Source organism: Molossus molossus, unplaced genomic scaffold (genome assembly GCF_014108415.1).
Source record: "Molossus molossus isolate mMolMol1 unplaced genomic scaffold, mMolMol1.p scaffold_m16_p_14, whole genome shotgun sequence".
NCBI classification, from domain to species: domain Eukaryota; kingdom Metazoa; phylum Chordata; class Mammalia; order Chiroptera; family Molossidae; genus Molossus; species Molossus molossus.
Window position 1 is genome coordinate 16788612 of NW_023425349.1, and position 26756 is coordinate 16815367.

Sequence of the window (26756 nt, forward strand, 5' to 3'; positions counted from 1 at the left end):
CAGACGTATCCATCTGCATACCTGGACCTTCATACCCTTTGACTAACATCCCCCCTTCCCCACCCCCAAACCATTCTACTCTCTGCTTTTAGTTCAGCTTTTTTAGATTCTGCATGTAAGATCGGGGAGTATTTGTCTGTGTCTGGATTATTTTATGAGGTTCATTTTTAAATCATTCTAAAACAAAATCAGTGGGCCCCTCCCCTCTCCAATCAGAGCCTCTCTCACTTGAAGGCATTTCAGTTACCCAGCTTGTTTTTGAACATCAGTGCTGAGCTAGCCTGTGGAGTGGGTATTATTTTTCCCGACTCAGAGAGGTGAAGGGACCAGCCCAAGGTCACACAGCAAATCTGCTGGGACTAGAACTCTGGGTCGTCTGCCCTTTTCACTCCACTCTGCAGCTCTCTCTCCCTAAGTGAGAAACAGTCTTTCGCAGCCTCTCCCAAGGCTCCATGTTTCTGCCCCATCCCATGATGCCTTTCTGCTCTTCACCGCCTTCTCCCTGTTCCTCTCCTCCCCTTGTCTTGGGGACGCTCCTAAGGTGGGACGGCCCTGAATCTTCCTTTTTGCTGCAGTAGTTGGTTATCTCAACCACTGCCCGGGAGGGAGAATGGTCAGCCTGAGGGATGACAGAGCCATCTCGCTGAGAGGGACACTGTCCCCCAGGGAAGTCCTGAAACATGACATTTAGGTTGCATTCTCCTCGAACACTTGCAAGCTGTCAGCAACCTCGTGCCAGCCATCTAGTCTCAGACCCGGGAGAACCCCATGTGCTGAGAGTCTCCTGGGGGCCAGGCACCGCACATGTGTTAATCCTGCAACCCCGTCAGGGCGCTGGCGACCCCTTTTAAACTGATTAAAGAAGTCATTTAACTTGTCCGAGGCCGCATGGCGAGTCCAAAGTCGAGTCAGGATTGGAGCTCAGTTGGTCTTCACTCCAGAGCTGATGCTGTATCCACTGTGCTCCATCCCCTCCCTGACCTGTCCTACTTCAAGGAGAGCCCAGATGTAGGTCACAGGGAATCACGGATGTAAAAATGTTTTGTAAAATGTGTCTAATACTGCTATGCATTCCTAAGTGTTCATTTTTCATAAGATCACAGCATTTCAGAGCTGACATGGACTGTAAAGGGCTTCTAGTCTACTCCTCCTTACTGACTAGGAAGTCAGGTCTACCCTATCCCTGCTGAGTGATTATCCCTCTTGCATACCTCCAGTGATGGGGAGCTCACCACCTGATAAAGGCCCATCACCATGGTCCATGGGGAGGGTGCTGTGCTGTAATGGAAAGGACCTGGCGCTGGCAGGGACTGTTGCGTGTCCTTGGGCAGTGCCCCTCCCTGAGCCTCGGTTTCTCCTGAAAAACGGGGCATGATCATTATTTTTCAGGATTGTGGTGAGAACTGGAGAGCATGGATGTAAAGTGCTTGGCACACTGTGGTTCCACGGGAGTGGTTTGAATTTTTAGGATTATTTGTGTTGATTCGGGGATCTTTGGAAGTGTCTTAATAATAGAACTGCTACATTTCAAGAGTTCATTTTTTTTTAACCAGCAGGAAAGAATACCTTCTCCCCACCCCAGAGCTTTATCCTACCCCGTGAGGGCCCAGGATAGTGGGTGAGATGGGTCAGGGGTGGAGGGAGAACAGGGGTCCGTGAGTGTGCGCGAGCCGGGAAGCCGCTCTGTACCGAGAGCCTGCTGGGCGTCAGGCTCTGTCCTAGGCTCTGCCGAAGGGGGAGATACAGACCGCAGCGTCAACCCCAAGAAGCTGACACCCCACCCGAGCGCCCTGTTCCATGTTGGGATCCAGAAAGGACCAGGGTTGGGGCAGGGGAGGGATGGAGTGATGACCCCTTCTGGGGGTGGCCCAGGGATGGCGTGATAACCAGAAGTATTTTTGTTTTTTCCTTTTGGACATCATGCTACCAAGTGGATGAGCTGTGTCAACAGCCTGCGCTGACGTCTGCCCCCCTCTCCCGGGGAAGGGCCCCTCTGGTCTCAGCAGAGGAAGGAGAGGGCAGCACACACATTTATAACCAAACAGCCTCACTCCAGTGGACGTCCCTTTGGGGATCATGAATATTTTACTTTAAAATGAAAGAAAGGCTCTGAAAAATTATATCATTTTTGAAAAGGCTAAAGAGGGGGGGAAAACCAGTTGACAGTAACGGACAACTTTAATACTGCAGAGATCACTTGTCCCATTGAGATTCTCATTTTAATCTCGGCATCAAATCTCTCTTGAAGCGCCTCCTCACCGGGGGGCAGAGGGGAGGGTCGGAGTTGTGTCTGCAGAGGATACACGACAACAGTGATAACTGCCGAAGCACCTGGCCGTATCCGTGCATTTCTTCCCTGATGATAAAAAAGAGAGTTTGAAATGCTCAGAGGAGGGCATTTAGAAAGTGGAGATGAATGTAAATTAGGAAACAAGCATCTTTTCCACACCCACCACCCCACGTGAACCACTGGCTAACATTCTGCTGCGTTTTGTGCGTGTGTTTGCATGTATTTTTTTGTCTATACTTTTGTTTCCCCAAAATGTGTTCCGTGGAGCGTGAGTTCCAGTAGATTATCTGTAGGAAAGGGCTTCAGTGGTCAAAGAAGTTTGCAAAATGCTGCGTACCCCCCATGTGGAGCTTTTAATCTAGTCAAAGTACTGAGAAACCGAAGTTTTTTGTTTTTGTTTTTTATTTTTCCAAATTGATTTTGGAGAGAGAGGAAGGGAGAGGGGAGAGAGAGACAGAAACATCAAAGAGAGAGAAACATCAATCAGCTGCCTCCTTCACGCCCCCTGCCGGGGATCGAACCTGCAACCTGGTATGTGCCCTGGCCCGGAATCCATCCGGCAACCTCCCGGTGCGTGGGAGGATGCTCAACAAACAGGGCCACACCGGCCGGGCAAAACTCCAGTTTTTAAAAACATGTTTAGCTTTGCTCATCGAATGTTTCTCACTCTTACTTGAAATGGTAACTTTTATGTGCATGTTCATTTTGCTTGACACCTGCGACCATCCCCTGTTTCTGTGGTGGGAAACTGGTCTACATGGGAGTCAGCAAACACAGAGGGTCAGACAGGGTCTGTGTCAGCTTTTCACATGGTCCCGTCACAGCGGCTCCGCTCCGCTGCTGTCCTGTGAAGGCAGTGACCCTGGTCCTCACGTACAGCATTTCCCGTTCCCTTCCTTGAGTCTCTCAACGTGTCCATGGAGTGAGTCAGTGTAGGTAGCAGCAGTATCACATGGGGAAACTGAGGCGCTGAGATGTCTAGTTTCCTATGGCAAGTTGCCAGCAGGGTCAGATGAGACCCTAAAGCCGTTCTTGTTCACAGGGTAAGGGCCTTACAAGCTGCTGGGCCAAGATTAAGGCGGGTGGGGCTGCAATCCGAGGCCAGAAGTGTCTGGAGCTGGGGGCTAGAGAAAGTTGTCAGCCCCGGCAGCCCCGGCGAGAGCCCGCGCTCCGAGGCCCAGCCTCTGCCTGTTGCGAGCGGGTGGGCATCACCCAGCGCCCAGGGCTGCAGGGCAGGGTATGTGAAGCCAGCTCCAAACACTAGCTCACGTGGCCTTCTTCTTCCCTCCCCCAGGAGACATCAGGTACAATGAGGCCATGGGCTACCCCATGGTGCAGCAGTGGCGGGTCCGGAGCAACCTGTACCGTGTGAAGCTCAGCACCATCACACTCTCAGCAGGTGAGGGCTGCCCCCGGGTGGCCAGGGGGCTGGCGTAATTCAGCACGGGTCCCCAAGGAGCTGGGGTGTCGGGCCCTGGGCTGGCACTGGGACAGGCGGGCAGACAGTGACATCTTTACTACAGTCGGGTCAGCACAATACTGGACCAGCCATGGCGCAGAAGAGGGGACCGTCCATCCTGGGAAGTCGGGAAGGCTTCCTGGAGGAATGAGTATCTGAGCAGGGGGTGGAGGGATGAATGGGGTGGGGGGTGAAAGATGGCGTATGTCATATTTATGTTCTTGAGATATTTCCAGTCTGTGGGTTGTGAGTTCTCAGGCACTGAGTCCTGTGGTCTCCCCTCCTGGCTGGTTTCTTTGCCTGCTCGTCTTCTGTACAACAAGAACACGTACCAGCCTCCTCCCACACATGCATTGCCCACGCTTACCCGCGTGAACCCGGAGCCCGAGCTGATGGCGATCATTTGTAGTTCTCCAAAGGAGACCTGTCCTGTCGTGCCTCTGTGACTTTGCACACGCTGTGCCCTGACCCTTGCCCTTGGGACCCTGCCCAGAGTTCTCATCAACACCTCCCCCATTCTCCGTTCCCCTCAGAATAACTCCAGAGGTCCCCTGTGGGCGACTACCTGTAGTAAAGCACGGGCGAGGTCTCGATTCATATCTGAATCCTGTCTCACCCACAGGTGTGAGACTGTGCGTAGGGTCGGGGCCCTATGATCCTGGATTCTCTGTAACAGGATTAGTACGCGCTGGTGCTCATGTTTGATGATGGAATAAAAAAAAAAATACCTATAAATGAAAATTGAAAAGCAAGGAGTGGGTGAAGGACTTTGGAAGTCTGGGGCCTGACCCCGGGTTGTCTACCCTGGCCCTTACCGACAGCTCTGCCCTGGGTTATTGTCCCAGAAACCCCGGCCCGATCCTTAGCTTTCCTTCCTCAGAGTCACTTCGTTCACGAGCAACCTGTTACTCGTGTGGCCTGGGAATCGGAGGACTTGACCTCTGAGAAGTACAGAGAGTGATGGTTGCTGACGTCGGCCAGGACGTTTTAACATTTTCAGTCTTAGGACTTACGTCAGTCTTGCAAGGAAGGCTTGCTTTCATTCCACTGTTTTCTGGAGAAGGAAACTGAGGGTCAGAGAGGGTAGGCGGTCTGCCCGAGGTCACCCAGCTGGTGAGTGGCACAGCCGGCAGAGCAAGGCTTTGACTGCAGTTTTGTCTGCCTGGACACAGCCACGGGCATCTCCGTGATGTTATTAATTACTTGCCAGACGCCATGTCTTCATTAACGCCGCAGTATTAATCACCGGGCACCGGAGTGAACAGGTTGGTGGAGCCCGGTTCTGTGTCCCCCCCCACCCACACCCTCCCGCCGCACTTTTGAATCAGACCGTGGTGTTCCTAGTGGAACAAAGGGGGATCTGCTTTAATTAATCAATACCGAGGCTCCCGAGAACCTCCTTGTAGATCAAACGTTGGCAAATTGGAGCTCATTTTTAACACTGGAAGGAGCTTGCCCGTTTACAGTTCACTTTGATGTGGCCTGGAGTTGGTTGTTCTTGGAATCGTGGTGATTGGGTGCCTGCAGTGGCTGCTGTGTGCCTGGTCGGGGTGCGGTGGGAAGGACGCACGCGCAGACCGGAGGCCCAGGGTCAGAGCTCCCGTTTCCCAGGTGCAGAGACTAGGTACCCTGGCCAGGATGGTGTGGGAGCTTTCTTAGGGGAGGGCGACTTCCCAGGGCCTCGAAGCACAGGCGGGAAGTAGGGAGGCTATTTCAGGTGGGTGGTGGTGGTGGTGGGGGCTGTGTGTAAGATGAAGGATAGTAATGAAGACAGGATGGTAGAAATCCGATGTCATATTCGGGAGAAATAAGAAAATGACAACCTGATGCAGGCGGCACCTGGGAGATGACCTTGGAGGCCTGGAATGCTCAGAAAAGGTCATTGGCTTTATCCAGAAGCAGGAGGAGCCCAGGAAGGTCTTAGGGCTCCGGGAAGAAGAGCTTGGTATCCTGGCTGCAGAGGAAGGAGGGAGAAGAAAAGTGCTCGTGGATGTTTGCCCTGCGGGCCATGCTGGGCACTGAGCACTTGGGTCTCTTTGGCAAAGGGCTGAGGTCAGCAGGGCAGCAGAAAGAGAACATGTGATTGTGTAGCGAGGCCATGGCTCAGACAGAAAGGGAGGTGGCGTTGCAGGGAGCAAAGCCAGGGATCAGATAAGAGGATGCCGAGCATCTGCTGAGCCTGGCCGGGGCTGCCCCGGGCTGCAGCCTGGACGGCTCAAGCCCTGGATTACTGGGTGCACTGGAAAGGGCACGCACTTTGGAGTGACAGCAGAAGGGGCTGGAATCCTAGCTACCCCGGCTGGAGGACGAGGCATGTTCGCTTACAGTCTCTCAGCTCTGACTTGCTCATCTACACTACGGGGGTTGTGCTGGGTTGCAGAGTTGACACTAAGGTTACATTACAGAAAGCAGGTGAAATGTTTAGCGGTGTGCCCAATACATGTTCGTTGCCCGTAGACATCCGCTTAGACTTTCAGGTCCCTGTGATCAAGGTCACCAAGCCTTAGGCCTTCCTCTGCTGTCGGTTCCCTCTCGATCAGTGTCTTGTGGTTCCACCAGACAGAGCGACCTTTGCCGTGTCAGTGAGGGATGCTGTTCATGTTTGTCCCCGTGTGGCCATCAGGCTAACGCTGGGAAGAGCCCCCAGCCTCCACACTCTGACCGCCTTCCCCTGCTCCTCCCGTCCAGGTTTCACCAACGTCCTCAAGATCCTGACCAAGGAGAGCAGCCGGGAGGAGCTGCTGACCTTCATGCAGCACTATGGCTCGCACTACATCGCGGAGGCCCTGTACGGCTCCGAGCTCACCTGCGCCATCCACTTCCCCAGCAAGAAGGCTCAGCAGCAGCTGTGGCTCCAGTACCAGAAAGGTAAGCCTGGCGCGCCCTGGAGGTGGCGGCCGGGGGAGCCCCGGGGGAGCCCCGGGAGCGCAGTGCTGGCTCTGCTGGTGTACACGGTGAGGCCCCAGGCAGGTCCCGGCCACTCTCTGGGCTTCATTTCACCCTGCACGGAATGAGGGGCCGTGAGGGGATTTCTCAGCGTCTTTCAGTCGGCGTCGTCCAAGCCCCCAGGTGGTGTTCAGGGCTCCAGAACTCGGACCTGCTGCAGGCCCCGGCTCCCACTCTCGCTCCTGGAAACAGCTGGGGGAGGGTGGGGGGAGGGGACACCTCCTCGCCAGGCTTCCTGGGGAACCCAAGAAGAGCCCAGGTTCCTGTGGGGGCAATCGCCGCAGGTCTGGGGGAGGGGCGGTTTCAAGCCTTTCCCAAGGGGGGACTTTTCTCCAGGGAGGTCACCAGATCTTATTCCCCTTGCGCTCAGCTAGTACCACAGCTGGGATTTCCCAAACAGGTGGGGGCCAGTCTCCGCCACCCCCACCTCGGATTCCCTTCCTGTGACGTGGGCTCTTAGGTCATTATTCTTCTCTGCCTCCCCCCTTAAGGGGAAGTGGGGTACATAATAGTATTTTGAGCAAGATAGAAGTATCACAGGCATGATTAGGTCCCGGTAGTCATGCCCCCATTTCACAGGTGAGCAAAAGAGTCACAGGTAGGCCAAGTCCAGCGCCCACAGACACAGAGCTAAGCAGTAACAGGGCGAGGTTTGCTTCCTGTTACCACCGTTACTCTTATTATCAGTTGATTTAAAGAGGAAGGCTCTGGATTGCCGGAAAGGTTAAGGAGCGATGTTCAAAACAGGCCTGTACCTTCGTCAGAGGGCTCAACCAGGGCTCGTCAAACCGCAGACTGTGGGGCCAGCAGGGACCTTGCCGGTCTCACTGGGCACGGGACCCCAGTGTCATCGCTGGGAAAGCTGAGGCCCAGAGGGAGGAGGAAGCTTGCTCAGAGGTGCGCAGCCCCACCCCACCCGGCAGGGCCCAGGCGGAGTGGGGAGCACACTCCCTGTCCGACGCGTATTGTGCTGCTCTCATCCCCAACTGGGTGGACCCGGTCCACCTGCATTTGACACTCCCAGACCCTTTCCTTCTGGGAGCCTGGCACCCTCCTGCCACCTGTGTGCACCTGCCCAGGGCACGGGGCATTTATGGGCGCAGGGACATCATTGAGTTGTCTGGGAATCCCTGTTTTACAGCTGTGACAATGACGGTCTTTAAGGAAGTGCATTAAATCAATGGAAGTCTCGTGGTGCCACCTATAAATAATGTGATACATCATTAAGCAGGGCAATAAGCTTCAGGACTTGGAGGTAATACAATTAGGTTCTGTTTATAAAAGCCTTCGCTCACGGTGGCTGTGGAACTCATTTGCCTCGTCCAGCCTTTGGGACCCGGGACACCCCGCTATCGCTAAGCCCCACCCCACGTCCATTCAAGGCGGCAGCCTGGTTCACTCCGGAACGTCCCCGGCTTGGCGTAGGGGACGCGTGGCATCTGGTGCCAGCAGGATGGGGAGCAGGCAGAGACCTGCCGCAGCAGCAACTCGGCCCCTTCGAAGCTCTGAGCCCCCGAGCGTCCACCGGCTTGCCGGGTGGACGTGCGTGGTGGCTCTTCCCCCTGGGCCTCTCGTGCAAAGCCACGTTCCTTCTTCTGCCGTCTGTGCTCCGTCCCGAGAAGAGCGTGGGGACCCACTGGGGCCAGTGGAACCGCTGTGTTTCTTCCTCTGTCCCCTCCTGCCGTGGCCACTCACACAGCACGTCTGATGCTACGGCTGGACTTCCTTGAGGTGGAGCGATCCTGGGGCGCGGGAGGATGAGGAGCTGGGAATCCCCCTGAATAACTGAAAGACCCCTGGACTCAGATGTAGCCGGTGACCCCTGTCTCCCCGCCACCACGCATGCATCATTGTCATGTGCTGAGCGAGGGCCCCAGGAACCAGGCTGCTGTGTCCGGGGCAGAGCTCGTGGGAAGAGGCCGGGGAGCAGGGTTGACGTGGGCACGCAGGGTTTCCCGTCCCGATGGCTCCTTCTGAAATCCCTGCCGGTCTCCGTGTCCTCCGTGTTGGGGGAGGGATCGTGATCCCGTCGCGTGGCTCTGGGAGAGTGAGGTGAGATGGAGTAGGTGAGAGGCCTGGTAGAGTGGGCACATGAACACCCGTGGCCTAGAACAGAACCAAAGCGGTGGGCATCAGTGTGGGCCCGGCCTCAGCTGAGTCCTCCCCGTGGAGCAGCAGCATCACGAGGGAGGACAGTCCCTGCAAACGTCCTTTCAGTCAGGGCTCCGGGGTTCTCCTTGACCGGAGAAGAGGTGGGGAGAAGAGACCAACTGGCATGGGCGACAACCACGGACATTACAGCACTTTGCAGTCGGTCACTCACCGACCCTCTGGTCCACTGCTGCTTCCCAGGTGCGTCCCCCGCAGGCCTGGAGCCAGGTGCTGGGTCGCCACGCCGGACACGACGGGAGTGCCGTCCCACGCTGTTCGTCACCAGCCACTCACAGCCTTCCAGCGTGTCACCATTTTTGTCATAGACTCTTTTTAACCCACTGACAGACAGACAGAACGAGGGAGGGGCTGGCACATGGTGGGGGACCCAGCTTTCGATTCACGGGCCAGTTCCCACCGGTTGGGGCGGTTTGGCGAGACCACTGTGCGGAGGCGGTCGGCTCGCCGAGAATGCTGTCATCAGCTAGCACTGTCTGCTCCAGGTACCGAAGGGGGCGCTGCTTCGTACCCTGTGTATTGTTTCCCCGGAACGGGGGACAGTGAAAGCTACAACGGGCCCAGCTTCTGACACTGATTCCAGAGGGGCCCTGGGCGGGCCAAGAAGACCCAGAAAGACCCAGGCAGGGAGGTGGGGCTTTTTGCCCCAACTGGCATCCTGAGTGCTCTCCTGTTCTGGAGGGCCTGGGCACTGAGCAGCTCAGCTGGGTGGCCCCTGTGGATGCCAGGCAGAGCTGGGCCCTACGAGGCCCCAGACGAGCGTGGGGGTTGTGCAGCCTGGCCGTTCCTCTCACCGTCCCTCTGCTCCCCGGGTGTGCCCCCGGAGCATGTGGAGTTTCGAGTCTCTGGCCCCAGCTTAGCACTTGCACCACACGCTCTGTGCTCTGGACATGCCTGTGTTTGGAACGACTACCTTCCTCCCCATCGGGGCTTCACTTCACTCTTAGACTTGACGGTGACATGCTCTCCCTGCTTGTGGTCTCGACACATGAGTCCTAGACCATGACTAAGACTCTCTCCATGTAAAGTCGGCCTTCCTCTGGCGACCTTGCCTAGACGTTCTCCTTTGGACGGAGCACTGGTTTCGCAGGCAGAGGGATCCTGGTTCGAATCCCAGCTGTACCTCTTAGCAGCCGAGTGATCTTGGGCAAACTGAGTCACTAAGGTCAGTTTCTCCATCTGCCAAATACAGGATCCAATGAGAGAATAGACAGATTGATGCACTCATGTAGCACTGAGCAGGGAACCTAATTATTATCTCGACTCAACCCATTCATTCCACCAGTAGTTGCCACATCCACTCAGGCAACTATGTGCCCAGGTGTGTGTGTGCATGCACAAGCATGGGTGTGTACACGTGTGCATGTGCGTGTGTACACACACATGTGTTATGGGAGCAGGGGAACTTTTACGGCTGCTAATTTACTCCCATCCACTGTCACTTGACTCAGGACCAAGGACAGGGGCAGCTTGGCCTGGGTTGAGAGGGGCCTGGGGAGCTCAGCTGCCGGATGGAGCCAGGGGGAGGAGGCAGTCCAGAGCTTTGCCACGAGATGTCAGAAGGGCTCTGTCATCCGCTGTCGTCCCCTCCTCTGGGTGGGTAGTGATGGATACTGAAGTGACCAGTTTGATCGGTTTCCTGAATTTTCAGTTGCCTTCCTTGTTCATGAAGAAAGTGACTGGGAGGTGAAGGATGTGTGTAAGCAAAGGGATTGCTTATTCTGGTGTGTGTGAGAGAGAGACGGACAGACAGAGAGAGACGGACAGAGAAAGATAGGAAGGGACAGAAGCACAGAGACATGCAGGGACTCCCCAAAGAAGTGGAGAGACGGAGAATGTGCAGGAGAGATGTGTGCAATCAGGATGTTCAAGGTCGGAGGCCAGGGAGCCTGGGGACAGGACGTCCTCCCGTGACGGGCACACGGCTCTGGAGTTGAGATTGGAGAGTCCCTGGTATAGAGATGTCCCCTCAGACAAAAGCCTGTTGCCACCTTTCCGAGATGTTTCATCTGTATTATAATTTCCCGAGACTGTCCAAGGGAATGAATGTCTGCACTTCTATTTGAATGACAATGCACCTTTGAATGTCAGCTGAAGTATTTCTGGACTCTTTACAGGATGTTGGCTGTTTGAAAGGCAGCCCAGGGGTTGGGCTGGGGCGTGGAGAAGGGAAAAGTGTAGTCAAATGCCACCTCCTTTTGTAGGACAGGTGTGGCCAGGGCTGATGTGAGCTGGAGGACTCTCTGGCATTCAGTTTCCTGGGGGGACTTCAAAGACGGCAACCAAGCATGGAAGTCGGTCTCCGAGCTGACCTGCATGGGTGCTGGTTTATTTCCTCCGTGATTTAATCGTCCAGGGGCACTTTTCAGATCCCATCGGCTTGACCTTTCTTTAGCATTTGATGGAGTTGACCACTTCCTGTAGCAGGTCTTCCTGACTGCACACCTCCACTCCTGCCTGTTCCTTCTCGGTCTCCTTTGCAGCTTCATCCTCGGCCAGCCAGTCGCTGGGGTTTCACGGGCCCCATCCTCGAGGCCCCTCTTCCTGGACTGCATGCTCCCTGGGGTCTCAGTCACACTCCCTGGGGCCACCCCACACTGACGACTCTCACGTCACACCTGCGCCTGCAGGCTTTCCTGTGGTATTGCTGCCACGCCGGCACCCTGCCGCCCGACTCTGCCCACCCTGCGCGGCCCTGGCCCAGTGTTCTCGGGAAGAGCACCATGATCTGTTCAAAGGCAGAAGCAGACACCTGGGAGCCTAGGAGTCCCTCTCAACATCTCCTCCCTCTTCCTCACTCATCCCCTTTCCAAACCACCTGAAGTCTTTTAGAGTTTAATTCCCACATAGCTCAGGAATGTGCCCAGTTCTTCCCACCTAACTGCTGCCACCGTGTCCCAAGCTGACCTCATGTCTTGCCTGAAGTGTTGGCCTCCTGCTGGTCTCCCATCCACCCTGGTCTCCCATCCACCCTGGTCTCCCATCCACCCGATCCACACTACAGCCCTGAGGATGGATCCGCCGGGCTTTTCCAGCGAGACAAACCGAAGGATAGGTAGGGAGGTAGGTAGATCGACAGATAGAAATCTCTTTATTATATATAATAGTAATATATAGGATACATATGGTATATTCACATAGCATGTGATTTATGTATGAAAGATATATATGTATGTGTGTGTATATATACATACATACATATATATATCTATGTATGTATGTATGTATGTATATACATATAGTCCCAAGAAATATATATATATATAGTCCCAAGAAAATATATACACACTTAACAGGGACACCCTGTATAAACACACATAAAATTGGTGCCATATATATGGAGAGAGGAAGAGAGCTTGGTATCTGTTATGAGGAATTGCTCACGTGATATAGGAAGTTCCAAGCCAGGATGTGCTCAGCAAACTGGAAACCCAAGAGAGCCATTTCCGGAGCTGGCCGACTTGAGACCCAAGAACCAATGTTTCAGTTCGAGCCCAAAGGAAAGAAAAGACCAATGTCCCATCTTCAAATAGTCAGGCAGAAGGAGTTGCTTCCTATTCACAGGAGGTCAGCCTTTTTGTTCTGTTTAGGCCTTCACCTGATTTGATGAGGCCCACCTGCACTAGGGGGAGAATCCGCTTTACTCAGTGTACTGATTATCTTGTCCAAAACACGCTCACTGAAACCTTCGCAGATACATCCAGACTGCTGCTTGGCCATATCTGGACATCCCATAGCCCAGTCAAGTTTACACATAACAACAAAACAAAACAAAACATCACGGGATATTTCTAAATGATGGCACTCCTTGGATGTGATGTTTCATCGAGCCACTCCTTGGATAAAAACTCCTGGTGCCTTGTCATTGCCTTGAGGCTGATTCCCAGCTGTTCCCTGTGGCCCTCTCAGATCTGATGTGTCCCCAGCCAACCCCTCCAGCCCCACCGGCCCCCATACTCTCTGCCTGTCGGGCACACTAAGCCTCGCATTCCTTACCTATGACACGGGCCAAAGATCTCACCCTGGCCGCGTCCGGCTATGCCAGGGTCCCAGTGTGCTGGTGGGAGGTGGCCGGATACTGCCTCCCCCTCCCCTCACACTTTGGGGCAGGGGTACCAGAGGGTGACTATCAGCGGGACAGTGTCTAGCCTGCAGCATGCCAGAGGAGAGAGAGCCAACTTATTTCTCCTCAGAATTGTGCAAAAAGACGATACAGGATGTGGTTCATTAAACACAAATAGGCCCATGAGACTGCCGTTTCTACCAGATGAAATTACCAAAAAAAGCATTTGTTCTCCGGTTTAGATTGAGTCCATCTGGAACGGAACACCCCAGTCTTTCTCTCCTGCCGGCGCAGCCCAGGAAGAATAATCCCGCGCGTGTGCTCCGTGCGGTGCGTCTCGCGAAGCACGTTCTCGCACGTCGTGTGATCCAGTTTGCTCTGCGTAACCGGCTTGTCGGTGGGCGTTCTCAGAGGCATTTCACGTTCGAGGAAACTGAGGCTCAGAAGGGCGAGAGGCGTTGTGGGCACTTCCCCCGGGGGACTTGGCCGAGCAGGGATTTGAACCCAGGCTGCTTTAATCACGAAGACCGTGTCCGTCCAACAGTGCACCACAATCAACCCAGAGAGCCATTTAGAAGTTGTCCTCAGACCCCAGGGACCCGCCTGCACCTCCGTTCTGAGCCTGTTATCCACAGTTTAAAGACTCGAGGAAAGACGCAGAGGCGAGGTCCTTAGCTTGGGCGGGGGTTCGAATCTCTTTACTTGTGGAGACCCCTCTGCACAGCCAGCGTCTCTGTCCTAGCTTTGGGGCCGCGTGGTAAGGTAAAGCCAAACCTTAACATGTCCGAGCTGGGAGAGGCCTCGACGTCTCCTGGGCCCCTCTCTGTGCCCGAGGTGACCCAATGGCAGCGACTGTCTGGGGGACCGAAAGGGACTCTGGGTCAGGACAAGCTCAGTGGGAAAGACTGCAGAGGCCACCGGGCAGGGTCTGTCCTGGGCGTGAGACTTGCAGCAAGGACTCGTGTGGGAGGTGTTTCCCATCCCCATCTAGGCCGGCTGTTCCCATTCTGCAGACGGGAACGTTGCATGTACTCAGCTGGAACCTGCAGTTGCAAAGGAGGAAATTCAATCACCAGCTAGAAGCAACCTTTGGTCTGCCCCCTGCTGAAACCTTGGAGCAGATTTAGACTCAGGTTGCCAAAGCCTCCCACATACTCTTAGGCGGCACAGCCTTGATGGCCAGGCTGCCCATCTCCGTCTTACACAGACACACGGGGACAGCGGACCCTTGAACATCACAGGTCCATTTTATGTGGATTTTTTTCAATAAGTAATGTAAAAGTATTTTTTTCTGTCCTACGATTTTTTTTATCCTCACTCGAGGATATTTTTGCATTTATCTTCAGATAGAGTGGGAGGGAGAGAGGGGGAAAGAGAGAGAGAGAGAGAGAGAGAGAGAGACATCCATGTGAGAGACATATCGAGTGGTTGCCACCCACCCAACCCCAACCGGGGCCGGGGACAAACTACAACCGAGGTACGCGCCCTTTGCGGGAACAGAATCCGGGCCTCTCTGGTCCGCGGGCCAACGCTCTAACCGCTGAGCCAAACCGGCCAGGGCTGTCCTATGATTTTCTTAAGAACATTTTCTTTTCTCTAGTTTACTTTATTGTACATTGTTAATACATAGAACATATGCCCTGGCCAGTTTGGCTCAGATGTTGGAGCGTTGGCCCGCGGACCAGAGAGTCCCAGGCTCGGTTCCCGCTAAGGACACGTACCTCAGTTGCAGTTTGTCCCTGGCCCCGGTTGGGGTTGTGTGGATGGCAGCCAGTCGATGTGTCTCTCTCACATCGATGTTTCTCTGTCTCTCTTCCTTCCTCTCTGCCTCCTGCTCTATCTGAAGATAAACTCAAAAATGTCCTCGGGGGAGGATAAAAAAGAACATACAAAATATGTGTTAAATGACTGTTAGGTTATCAGTAAGGCTTCCAGTCAACCATAGGCTACGAGTAGTTAAATTTGGGGGGAGTCAAAGTTGTCCATGGATTTTCAAAGAGTGTGCACAGTCGGTGCCCTGAACCTGGATTGTTCCAGGGTCGCTTGTGCGTCATGACCGAAGTACTGGAGACTGTCCCCGTTGTGCTTTTGCTTCGGGGCAGTAATGAGAGGTTAGCGACACTCTGTAAACTAACAACCCTGATTCCACTTAGACGGAGCCAAGCCACACTTGTTCCCCAGGCTCCGGCCGCTCCCATGTAGGCCGTGCACACTAAACATGTGGGCTCCCCCAGGAGGTGCATCTGGGACTTTTCTTCCCTCTCTGCCTCCAGCCCGAGTGAGACACAGTGGTCTGCGGGGAACACAGATACGCAGATGGACGCTTTTGCCTCCCCCGGGTCCTTCGTCATCTCGGGTCGGACCTACCAACCTCACTCACACCCCACACCACAAGGCTGCTTTTCCTGTCCCTCTGTCTCTCAAGTCTCCTTCATCCCTTCACACCCATCCACCATCCCGCAATGGTGCTTCGCGCCCCCCGCGAATGTCAGGTCCCCTAGCAGGTGCTGAGGATGCCAAGGTGCCTGAGACACCACCCCTGCTCCCAAGGAGCTCCCAGTTACACGGGGAAGACTTTCAACAGCTGAGCGCACAGCGATGAGCCTTTTGATAAATGCTGTGAGGTGTGTGTCTGTCTGCGGGGGTCAGTAGTGGAGGAGCGACGGCTGGGAGATGGGTCCCTGGGCACCTAGGTGGGCTGGGAATTTCCCTGGTGGAGAGATGTCAGAGCAGAGCCCTGGAGGGCTGGGCAGGCCTTCCTGAGACAGGCTGCAAAGCTGGCTGTGTGGGGAGCCGGCCAATGGGAGCCCTGTGAGCCCTCTTGCAGCAAAGTGCTTTCCCCTCGGGCACTCCTGGGAGGTGCCCTTGTCTTCTGTGTTAGAACTTTGCATCCCAGGTACTTAGCCAGACTGCCCTGCTCTGCCCCCAGCTGAGAACTCAGGAAGAGGATCTTGAAATGCCTGAAATTAAGTGAGAACAAAGGGCGAAATTGGGAGGTACCAGGGATTCACTGGAAAAACATCTGCCCTTTCGGGGCTGTTATGAAGATGACAGGCGACCATGTGATTCGTGGGTAGGAGGGACTCAACACAGAAACATCAATCAACACAGATCAGTCTTTGTTACCGGCTCCTTACCAGAGGTCTACCTTTCAGCGTATAACAACAGCCTACAGATGGCTGTGTGTGCCATCTGTACCACTTGCCAGTGTGCGATTTTGGGTTAATTGAGCCTCAGTTTGTCAATCTTTAAATGGGTATAGTAAAGCTTGTTATGAGGATGAAATGAAACAGTATTTCTAAAGCGATGGTCTTTGAATCTGGCGCGGAAGCAATGCTCAGGGAATGCTACCTACTATTACTGTCAGTTATTGTTATGGACACATTTCAGTCGCTGGTGTTGTTATTACTATTAGTTGTCCAAAGGAGAAGCATGGTGCTATAGCCCTTGCCAGCCCTGAGTACAGCGGGCGAAGATATAAGCCCTCTTCCTTTCGGACCTAAAACCATGGCTATTTCTCCCTGGCTGGTCTGCCCGCTTCTGAATCTGAATCCTGCCTGACTGAGCCTGGAGACGGGAGTAGAAGTCAGAGTCATCAGAAAGCACAGGCTGGAGTCCAGGGTGGGAACAGGGGAGTGTGTTCACACAGCTGGATACCGAGCCTGCTGTGTTCAAGAAGAATGTGTAGGGCTGTGTGTGTGTGTGTGTGTGTGGCAGGTGTGTGTGTGTGTGCGTGTGTGGCAGGTGTGTGTGTGTGGCAGGTGTGTGTGTGTGTGCGTGTGTGGCAGGTGTGTGTATGTGTGGCAGGTGTGTGTGTATGTGTGGCAGGTGTGTGTATGTGTGGCAGGTGTGTGTGTATGTGTGGCAGGTGTGTGTGTGGCAGGTGTGTGTGGCAGGTGTGTGTGGCAGGTGTGTGTGTGTGGCAGGTGTGTGTGCGTGGCAGGTGTGTGTGTGCGTGGCAGGTTGTGTGTGTGACAGGTGTGTGTGTGGCAGGTGTGTGTGCGTGGCAGGTGTGTGTGTGCGTGGCAGGTGTGTGTATGCGTGGCAGGTGTGTGTATGTGTGGCAGGTGTGTGTGTATGTGTGGCAGGTGTGTGTATGTGTGGCAGGTGTGTGTGTATGTGTGGCAGGTGTGTGTGTGGCAGGTGGGTGTGGCAGGTGTGTGTGGCAGGTGTGTGTGCGTGGCAGGTGTGTGTGCGTGGCAGGTGTGTGTGTGCGTGGCAGGTTGTGTGTGTGGCAGGTGTGTGTGTGGCAGGTGTGTGTGCGTGGCAGGTGTGTGTGTGGCAGGTGTGTGTGCGTGGCAGGTGTGTGTGTGCGTGGCAGGTTGTGTGTGTGGCAGGTGTGTGTGTGGCAGGTGTGTGTGTGGCAGGTGTGTGTGTGGCAGGTGTGTGTGCGTGGCAGGTGTGTGTGTGCGTGGCAGGTGTGTGTGTGTGGCAGGTGTGTGTGTGTGGCAGGTGTGTGTGCGTGGCAGGTGTGTGTGTGTGGCAGGTGTGTGTATGTGTGGCAGGTGTGTGTGCGTGGCAGAGGTGTGTGTGTGTGTGTGTGTGTGTGTAGGGAGGAGTGACTGGAGCAGGCAACAATGACTGACTTGTACTGAGTTCCTCCAATGGGCTAAAGTAATCACACAATCCTGACTGTCTTCCTAGCAACTCTTTGAGGCCAAGAGAATTATTCTCACCTTCCAAATGAGAAAAACTCATCTGCTCAAGGTCACATGGCAGGTCCTCGGCAGAGGCAGGATCCCCCCCCCAGGACTGTGACTCCGAAGTCCACGCGCCCCGCTGTCTCCCCGTGACAACATGCTGTGTGCTGAGAACCGCGGGCGCCAGGAGGTGCACTGGGCCCTTCTCACGCACGCTCTCACTTGCCCCGCAACCTCTAACGCGGGTGCCTTCGTGCCTGGGAGAGTGAGACCCGGGGTGGGGAGGACATATGACTAATTCCAAGGCAGAGCCGGCGAAGCTCTTTTCTCCTGTCTGCTCCTTCTTCCGGCTTGTCATTCTCTGGTCCGCTCACCTTCTACATTTCGCTGGCACTGAACCAGTGGGCACGCCACCCAGAGGTCTTTCCCCCGAAAAGGTCAGAAGTAATGGTCAGGAAGAGGGAGGAAATGCGGATAGGTCAGCCTGCTTCTGGCCAGCTGGCTCCGGGTCCTTGTCTCCTAGCAACACTGTGGCCGTGGGCCAGGTGCGGGCTCCGAGCCAGCCTTGGGGACTGGCGTGACCATCGGGCCACTGGGGTGGGGCTGGCCTTGACCGTCTCCTTCCGACACGCCAGTCCTACAGCCGAGGCGTCCCCCGGAGGGTCCTTGGGGGTGTGTACTTGCTTTCTCCCATCCCACAGAGACGGAAGGCTCCTTTCGGACATCTTGGTCCAAGAAGTCCCTGCGGTCTGGGGCACTGGAATCATTGAAACTTACAACAGGAGCGATCCTTAGTTTAACAAATCTATTAACACAGATGGTGAAACAGCCCCAGGGAGAATAAGCAACTTGCTCAAAGGCAACTTTTATAGTGAAAGCATCAGGACTCAAATTAGCTTCCTCCCTCCACTCCCTCACCCCAGAGACTGTGCAGAGAGGCTGTTCAAGAGACCCTGTGGCCAGGGTCACCTCTGTTTGTAATGGTTTCATTGAGATATGGCTCACGTACCGTATAATCCACGGTGTCTTTCTGAGTCTTGCCTTCCAGTGGTGACTTTGCACCCAGTCACAGTTTGGATGAGTTTCCAGAAGGGGTCTTTTCATCGTTTGATAGTCGAGAAGATTCTCTAAGGAAAATGGGGTCCTTGGGAAGCACGCCCCACCTTTCAGCCACATCCCGTTTTGTGTTGCTGTCCAGTCAGTGACCAGGGAGGCAGCCGGCGGGAGCGGGGTGGGGGTGGGGGGCAAAACCAGCGGCTGCTCCCTGCAGCCCAAAGGGTTTGTCTGTGCCAACACGGGAGCTGAGCTGACCCCTGCCCTGGCTTTACCCGGCGACACCCTGACTGCCTGCTGTGTCAGGTACTGTGCTCGGTGGTGCAGGTGCATCAGCAACTTAGATGCCTCTCGGCCTTCACGGAGCTCAGTCTGGCCTCGGAGAGAGGCAGTGAGGAAGTCCCAGTGCGAAGTGTTAATGCTGGAGGGGGAATCCCAAAGTGTGGTGTGGCCACCCGACTCCCACTGTGTGGCGGTGGGTCAGGAAGGGCACCCCAGAAAACCTGGAGGAGGTAAGATTGAGTAGACATAGGTAGGTAGAGAGAGGGAAAGACAAGCATGGACTATGAGGCCCTAAGATGAGGGGGAGGTGGATGGAGCAGATTGGCAGAGAGGGAGGACGCAATGGGGACGAAAACCCAGAAAGACAGGGAGCCAGGACCCCAGTCCCACGCATGTGCAGACCGTGTAAGGAATGCATCCTTCCACGGGGAGCGGTTTAAGGCCATTAAAAGGTTTTAAGCGTCAGTAACATTTGCATCTCAGAATTCGATTCCGGCTGGTGGGGCTTGATTTGGGAAGGGAGGAAGTGTATACAGGATGCTAGATTTGCGCTGGGAAGGTCGGTGCAGAAGCTGAAGCAGGATTTCAGCAGACAAATAAGAGCAGCTTATTTGAATCGTTGTGAGGATGAAGGAAAGAATCAATGCCTGTGAAAAAAATGAAGTTGCCGGTGTGACACGAACTTTATGATTGACAGGTGGGAGGCGGAAGGAGAGGGGAATGATTAGAGATGGGGGAGGTTTCTCTGCAGGGCCTGAGTTCCTGCTGCCGTCCCGAAGTGAACGAAAGAGGAACCGCGGTTATGGGAGAGCCGAGCTCTGCTTGGACTATGCTGAGCATAAGGCTTCTAAGGGAAGTCTCCACGCAACGCACGAGCTCACAGTTGCCTTAGCACCTGGCAACATAAAGTGGGAAGTTGCATATCTATACTGGGGATCACAAGAAACCTAAGACCTGGCAAACGCAGGTGTGAGACCTAGTGGTGCAGACAGTTGAAGTCACAGGAGAAGACAGTATCTTCCAGCATAAAAATAAAGTTTGCCTTTGGCAGCTCATTTCCTTAGGGAGCTAGTTCTTCCACACCCAGTATTGTTCCTGATGTTTTATTTCCAGACGCATTAGGTCATTCGCAGAGTCTGCCCCTACTGCTCATCAAGGGCCTGCTTCCACTTGTGTGAAGCTGTGGGCAGTGAAGAACAGCCCTTGGACATATCCAGGAGGCTGGAATTAATAGCCCCCATTTCACTGGGGGAAAATGGGCATGTTTGGCCCCAGTCACCAGAGCAGTAGGGAATAACACATACTTTCCGGTTCTTGCTTTAACATTCGTCCCTCTCACTTAGCTAACAATTAAGTTGTTTCTGGGGAGGGTCCAGAGGATGCGAGCCCATCAATAGACGTTTCTTCCAAGGCTGCGATCAGGACAGACTTTATTCTCCCAGATTCAGCCCCTGAGCTTGGGCCAGGAGAGAAATATGCATGTCTGCGTCCTCACCCTCTGAGCCGTGCTATTTTGTTTTCCTGTATTGATTTTAGAGAGAAAGGAAGGGAGAGGGAGAGAAAGATAGAAACATCGATGAGAGAGAACATCGATTGGCTGCCCCCTGTACGCCCCCCACTGGAGATGGAGCCCACAACCTGGGCATGTGCCCTGACCAGGAATCGAACCAGTGACCTCTTGGTGCATGGGTCCACGCTCAACCACTGAGCCACACCAGCCTGGCATAGCCATGCTATTTTTAATTTAACTTTATTTCTAACACTTTTACAGAATCATTAAGTCTGTCCAACGTGTTTCGGATCCTTGGGCCTGAGAGATTTATTATTATTTTTAAGTGTAAAGATTAAATGCCATTTTATAAAAACACACAATTTTATTCATGAGGCTGCCGAGACATGAAATTCACACAGTTTGCATTTATCATGTTATGAGGCGGTTCTCGATGTTTAACTCTAAACAGCTGTTGTCACTGACGTAGCCAGATGGGCTCCCGCCTGATATGTGGTCAGATGATGGAACCGATGATGCCACCCAGACACCAAGAGGGTATGAAAGGACGAACCTCTCACACAGTGAAGCTTTCTGGGGTGCACAGAGGTCCAGGAATGGCCTGGCTCTTGTGGAATGGCTGGGGGATGGAGTGGCGGGCCCCCTGTGCTACAGGGCACCTGCATGGTTTGCACCCCTCTCTCTGACAAGAGAGCGCCTGGGCTTTCTTGTCAGCTTGCCCAGATGTGGGGCTGAAGGAGGGCGAGGAGGGGGACTGGAAAGACGTCAGCCATCAAACGTCAAAACGGAGTCAGAATCTCTATTGCGATCGCGCTGAAAGTTCAGGAACTGAAATATGCCATGCTCATGATTGAACCTGAACTTCCTTAAGTGAGCTAGTCAGCCACCCTATGAGGCCCGCAGTCTGAAGGTGGGAAGGGGGTGAATATTCACCTGCATTGCACAGGGGCCTGATGTTGTGTATTTGGAGATGTGAACTGAGTGCCTTGGCACCATCAGTGACGTCTGGACTCTGACGGGGACGAGGAGTCTCCAGGCAGCCTTGCACTGTGGATTCACTATGTGTCGAGACATGGCTGACCCTGATTTACAGTCTTGGTAGCTGTGAGACAAGAGATTCCCAGAGTTCTTTACCCCAAAGTGGCAGCTGTGGGTGGAGTGGTTGCTGTCGTTGCCCGGACCAGATGAGCAGATCATGGGCAATGGCCGAGTCTCCAGGAGGTGCAGAAGGGCTGACTGCTAGCAGAGCATCAGTGCAGAGCACGGCACGGGGTTTGCCCAGAGTGCTGGCTCTTGGCCCCGTCCCGTGATCAGGAGTGTCCCAGTTAGGGACTGCAAAGCAGCTCGCCAGCACAGCCCATCACACACAGTGGCGATGCCATCTCTAAACCACATACAACCCCCTGGCTGTTCACGTGGTTGATCAAAGGGGACTCCCCAGATAGCCCAGGGACCTGGGAAAGGAGCCTTCTCCAGCACTGTGGCATCTGGCAGGGGACCGAGGGTGAGGGAACATCCCTCCTGCAGGTGGGACATGCCTCAAGGTCCGGGTTGGCTCTTTCCAGCAGCCAGGAGGCCTCAGGGGCTGTGCTGAGTGTCCATGATCCAAAGCCGAAAGGCAGCTGGGTCTGGAGGGTCACAGGCTGAGGGGCAGCCCAGTACCCAACCAGCAACCACACTCTAATGGCACAGTGTGGCACGGAGGAGAGCGGTTTCTTGCACCAGAAGCCCGTGGGCACATAATGGCTATCGTGTGTGGGGCAGCGACCCCAGGAGACCAGAGGAGGTGGCCGAAGCCTGTGCAGTGAAGGAGTCGGGGGAGGGGCGCTAACTGCAGTGCCTGCTGTATTGCATTTTGGATAGATTCTAGAGATTTTTGTTGCACAGGATCCCAGTCAAGTTTGCCCATGTGTCACAGTGTAAATGGGCTTAAACTTTGTAAAAGGGATGTGTTCTCTCCAGAGCCCAGTTGGCCTGAAAGAAGTGGGCTGATTTTAACATCGTCGATGCTGATTTTTGACGGTCGTGGACGGAACGGTCCCCAGCTCAGTAGCGTTGAGGAATCGAACCAAGTTGGCAGGACGTGGCACTCCACGTAAGGCCACGGCCCACCCCTTTCTGAGCTCGTCTGTGGGTGTCGGAATGTCCTCAGTGAGTGTGCCACAGGGATCTCTTCGGGAGGAATACGGTCAACGCCATGTTGCTGTGCTCCTGGGGGGAGCTGGATGTGGGTATGATCTTGCCTGTAAAGACTGTGTGTGACGGCACAACTGGCTCGGTGCCCGTGGGCAGCAGGTCAGAGGGTATTGTGTCCCTTAGAAGGTGAAGGCGAGCTGTGGCCGACAGGCCGTTGACTTAGGAATGAACCTAATGGATGAGCCCAGTCTGTGACTGCAAAGTATTTACCAGGCGTTGATTGGGTGGAGTTAGTCATTTCGGTAGGTAGGGGAGCCGCAGTGAGGGGGCCTCAGCACTGATAGGTTGCAGTGTCCATCGTGAGGGGTCATTCTTTCCGGGTGTAAGCACAGGCTGGATTCGGCTGTGCAATTATGAAGGGGAAGGGATAATCCCCCCCCTTTTTTTCTAAATAGGCCTTTTATATGGGTTTCAAACCTCGAAGGCCCTGTTTAAACTGGGTCATATTAACCATGTTAACTAATGGGAGGAGAGGGTCCATGGGGTCCCGTTTTGGCAAGCCAGTTGACAGAAACGTAGTTCAATGTTAACGTATTCTCACTGGATCAGAGCGTCCATGCCCAGGATGGGATATTCGAGGGGAATGGTGCTGTAGCTACGGGAAGTTTCGGCACTAGATAGAAGGATGAAGGGGAGGCACACCTTTGTCTTCCTTACATGTCCTGAAATGTCTCCAGTAACGCCCCTCAGATTAGAGAGGGGTTCCTTTGTCTAAATTTAGGGGAATGCCCCTGTGTATGTAACTCTGATTTGAGCCTCAGTATTGACAAAGGCTGTCCAAGTTTCATCACTGGTGCATTTCAGCAGATGTTAAACTTAATTTAGAACCCATGTTGTGGAGATGCAGAAGCCAGTGAGCAGCCTTGTCCCTTTTCTGTTGTCGTATAAAATCTTTTAGTCAACTTTGGGTTTCTAATTGGGCTAGATTGTGGACCTCTGCTTCAGTTTTTTGGTTTGTTTCCTCCTCTGGTGTTCATTTCTTTTTTTCTTTTGGTGGTTACAGTATATAGTTCATTGGGTGGCGGAGGGCGGGGGGGTAGTCCTCTCTGTCCTGCTAACATTTATAAGTGTCTTCCTCCAGAGAGTGGCAAATTCCTATCATCAGGATTAGGGCTCATGGTGATGGTTGCTTTATAGGGTATAAGGGCTCTGGACTTACGTCAGATTTGAATTCAGCCCTTGGGTATGCCACAGGGGAGCGATGGGTGCTTTCACCTATAACCCTGGTGAACGGGAACTTTCTTTGGCCAGCAGTGACAAAGCCACAGTGAAGACAGTCTGTGGACTCCTAGTGAGCCACCTGCTTCTAGAGTGTGGAGCACAGCGTCCCACGGGGTGACTGTTCTCCCTGAACACGAACAACCACCAACAAACCCACAGTTTGCACAGGCGTGTTTCACTGAGGGGCAGTGTTTGCTTGAGACAAACAGCCAGTAGTCACAGGGCAAGAGTAATTCCCCTGAGCCTCGTGTAGATTCAGTTTATGCTGGAGTCTAGGCCCATGGGTCAGTCTGAGACACACATGTGTCTGCACCGAGACACATGACCCATGGCCACTTTATTCCTATTCTCAAATGCCAGTGACCAAACCTCCCACTTAGCTCAATTAAATCTGTAGCAGAGACTTGGTAGGGCTCAGCAAATGCAGCTCAGGCACCATGGCCCCAAGTATAAGCCAACCAGCCACTCAGAAAACAAGCCAGCCAGCACAGGCCACTTAGCCAGTCAAAGCAAGAGAAGAAAGACCCCCCAGGGATGGAGGTCATTGCCGAAGCACTGCTTATTGTGCCGATCATTGTGGTTATCCCAGACAAGAGGAAGCCCCCACCCCAAACTCGGTTCAGCTGTTGAGACTGGTGATAGAAGGCATGCACCAACCCGGTATGAAAAGGCTTATAACTCACGTAATGAGGCTCTGCAGGGGGAGCAATGAGGGTGCCTAAGCAGGTTCGAACATGGCTTGAGAACAGCAAAAGGAGACCAGCTTGGTTTCTATGGTGGTTCGGAGGTGGGGCTGGCGTGGTCTGAACTCCCCACTGGCCCCAAAGGTACTCAGGCTTTCGCATCAGCCTGTCCAGCGTGGGGCCGAGGAAGGGGAATGAATGGTGGGTTGTGGATGCTGTCAGCATCAAACATCGGAACAGGGAGGGAGACGATGACAAAACTATCGCGATGGCAAGACTCGTTTGACTTAGGCTTTTGCGGGGAAGCAATTTGGTTATTATTTCAGGATTATAAAGGGGCAGAAAATTCATTTCTGAGACAACTATCATCAAGGTTTCTCAGTAAGGAGATAGATTAAAATATGGGGAGGGGTGAAGTTTTAAACGACACCTTCTCCCTCCACTTTGGCCCCACTCAGGTCTCCAAGATTCTTATCTATACCCTGCCACCTTCATAAAGATAAAACCAAATTGAGCCGTGGCTACTGATAGGAATAAGCGATACAGCAGGAAAAGAAGAAACATTGGCATTATTCCATAAAGGAGGGGTCATGGACACATGATGCCCCCTCACTCGTGTGTGGTCTGAACTTCCTGCTGGTACCAACTTCTCACTTGTAATGTTGTACCTTTATTCATGATACTCCCTCTACATGCAAGGCCCTTCAGCCACCAGACCCTCTCCTCTGGAAGTAGGCTATTCTCAAACACTCAGCACGCCATTTCTATCTGGTACCGTTTATCTTCTTCGGCACGTTTCTGTTGTTTTTTACATACTTTATCTCTCCGGCCAGACCACAAGCTACCTGACTGCAGGACTCACAGTTAATTCATCTTTGCATTCATTACTCATATAATTACCACCAATAATAAGACACAGTCGATGTCTTATACATGTTTAATGAGCGAGTGAATTTTTAAATGAATGGAATCTCAGATCTTCATATTCTGTGAAGATACACAGTGGCATAACCAGGTAAACTGAGTAAGTCACCAAAAGAAACCCTTGGTTTTATCTGGGTAGGGAAGACATGCAGTTGGCCCATTCCCACGCTCACACAAGCTCTGTGTTTTCAGTCAGGATTTCAGGGAGTCACTAAATGACTTTCTTTGAGGGAACTAAACCATTTTTCCTCTCCAGTTTCCTATAACCCTTCTGCCACAAACATGTGGGTAACCCTGAGATACATTTACTATAAAAATATTTACCGCTACTGAAAGTTTATGAAATGTCCGGAAGTGTGCTGTTTTACACCCATGATTTCTTCAGAATAATGCAGTCAACAGTATGGTTTTCTTACTACCGAGGAGGCTGAGGCTGTGGGCAATGACCCAGTGGTTACCGAGTTAGTAAGTGGGGGGACCAGGACTAAACGCAGGACTGCAGTACATTTTGGATTTCTAATTGTGGACCTCTTTTTCCATTTTTGTTTTTGTTTCCTCTTCCTGTCTTCATGTTTTGTTTTGTTTTTTCTTTTCGGTGGTTACTGTATATAGTTCAGTGGGTGGGGGAAGTCTTCTTTACCCTGCTCATATTTTGAAGTTTCTTCCTCCAGAGAGTTGAAGATTTTAAGCTATCATATGTTTTATTGCCTCCCACATAACAGTGAGATTTATGGTTTATTTTAATGTTTGTAATTGTTTGAGTTAATGGATGTTGACCTGGAGGGAAAAAAATCCTTTTAAGCTAGTCCCTAGCTATCTACAGAAATAGCTAGACATGCATGTTTCTATGTTTAAATATATCTATCTCGACTCCGTTTAACCTCTCAAAAATAGTCTAAATACTTGAATGAAATAATACTTGAGGTTTTATGGGCGGCCTTCCTGCAGGGATACGTTGCTGTGAATGAGTTTTGCCTCTGCCCCTCCATCAACCCCTCTTCCTCCAACAGCCTTTAAATGAAGCAGCCAGGCAGTGCTGTGGCATCACCAATGCAAATCCGAAATGCCCCCCAGGGTCGACTTGAAAAATCTGCACCAGTTCATCAGGAGGAGGAACTCACATTTTCTGAATGAGATACTTTTACTTATACGATCCCATTCTCTCTTCATCCTTGCCAACAACCCTTTAAAACATAAGCTATCACTTCATCTTACCAGGTGAGGACACTAGCTCTGCAGAGCGACAACAGCTGGTCATTGACCTAAGGTCACATTACATGGGGTCAAGTGAGCAGCTGAATGGAGGTGAGGCTGATTACC

At 53.2% G+C, this 26756-nt stretch overlaps 1 protein-coding gene across 3 annotated transcripts in view; it reads left to right on the forward strand.

Moving 5' to 3' along the window:
• ASTN2 (astrotactin 2) overlaps window positions 1–26756 on the forward strand; it is an 855221-nt gene that overhangs the window by 605364 nt on the left and 223101 nt on the right. For all 3 annotated transcript variants that reach the window (XM_036261816.1, XM_036261817.1, XM_036261818.1), the window contains 2 exons: window positions 3585–3689; window positions 6438–6617. In XM_036261816.1, coding sequence (XP_036117709.1) covers window positions 3585–3689; window positions 6438–6617 — 285 coding nt within the window. The remainder of the gene's footprint in view (window positions 1–3584; window positions 3690–6437; window positions 6618–26756) is intronic.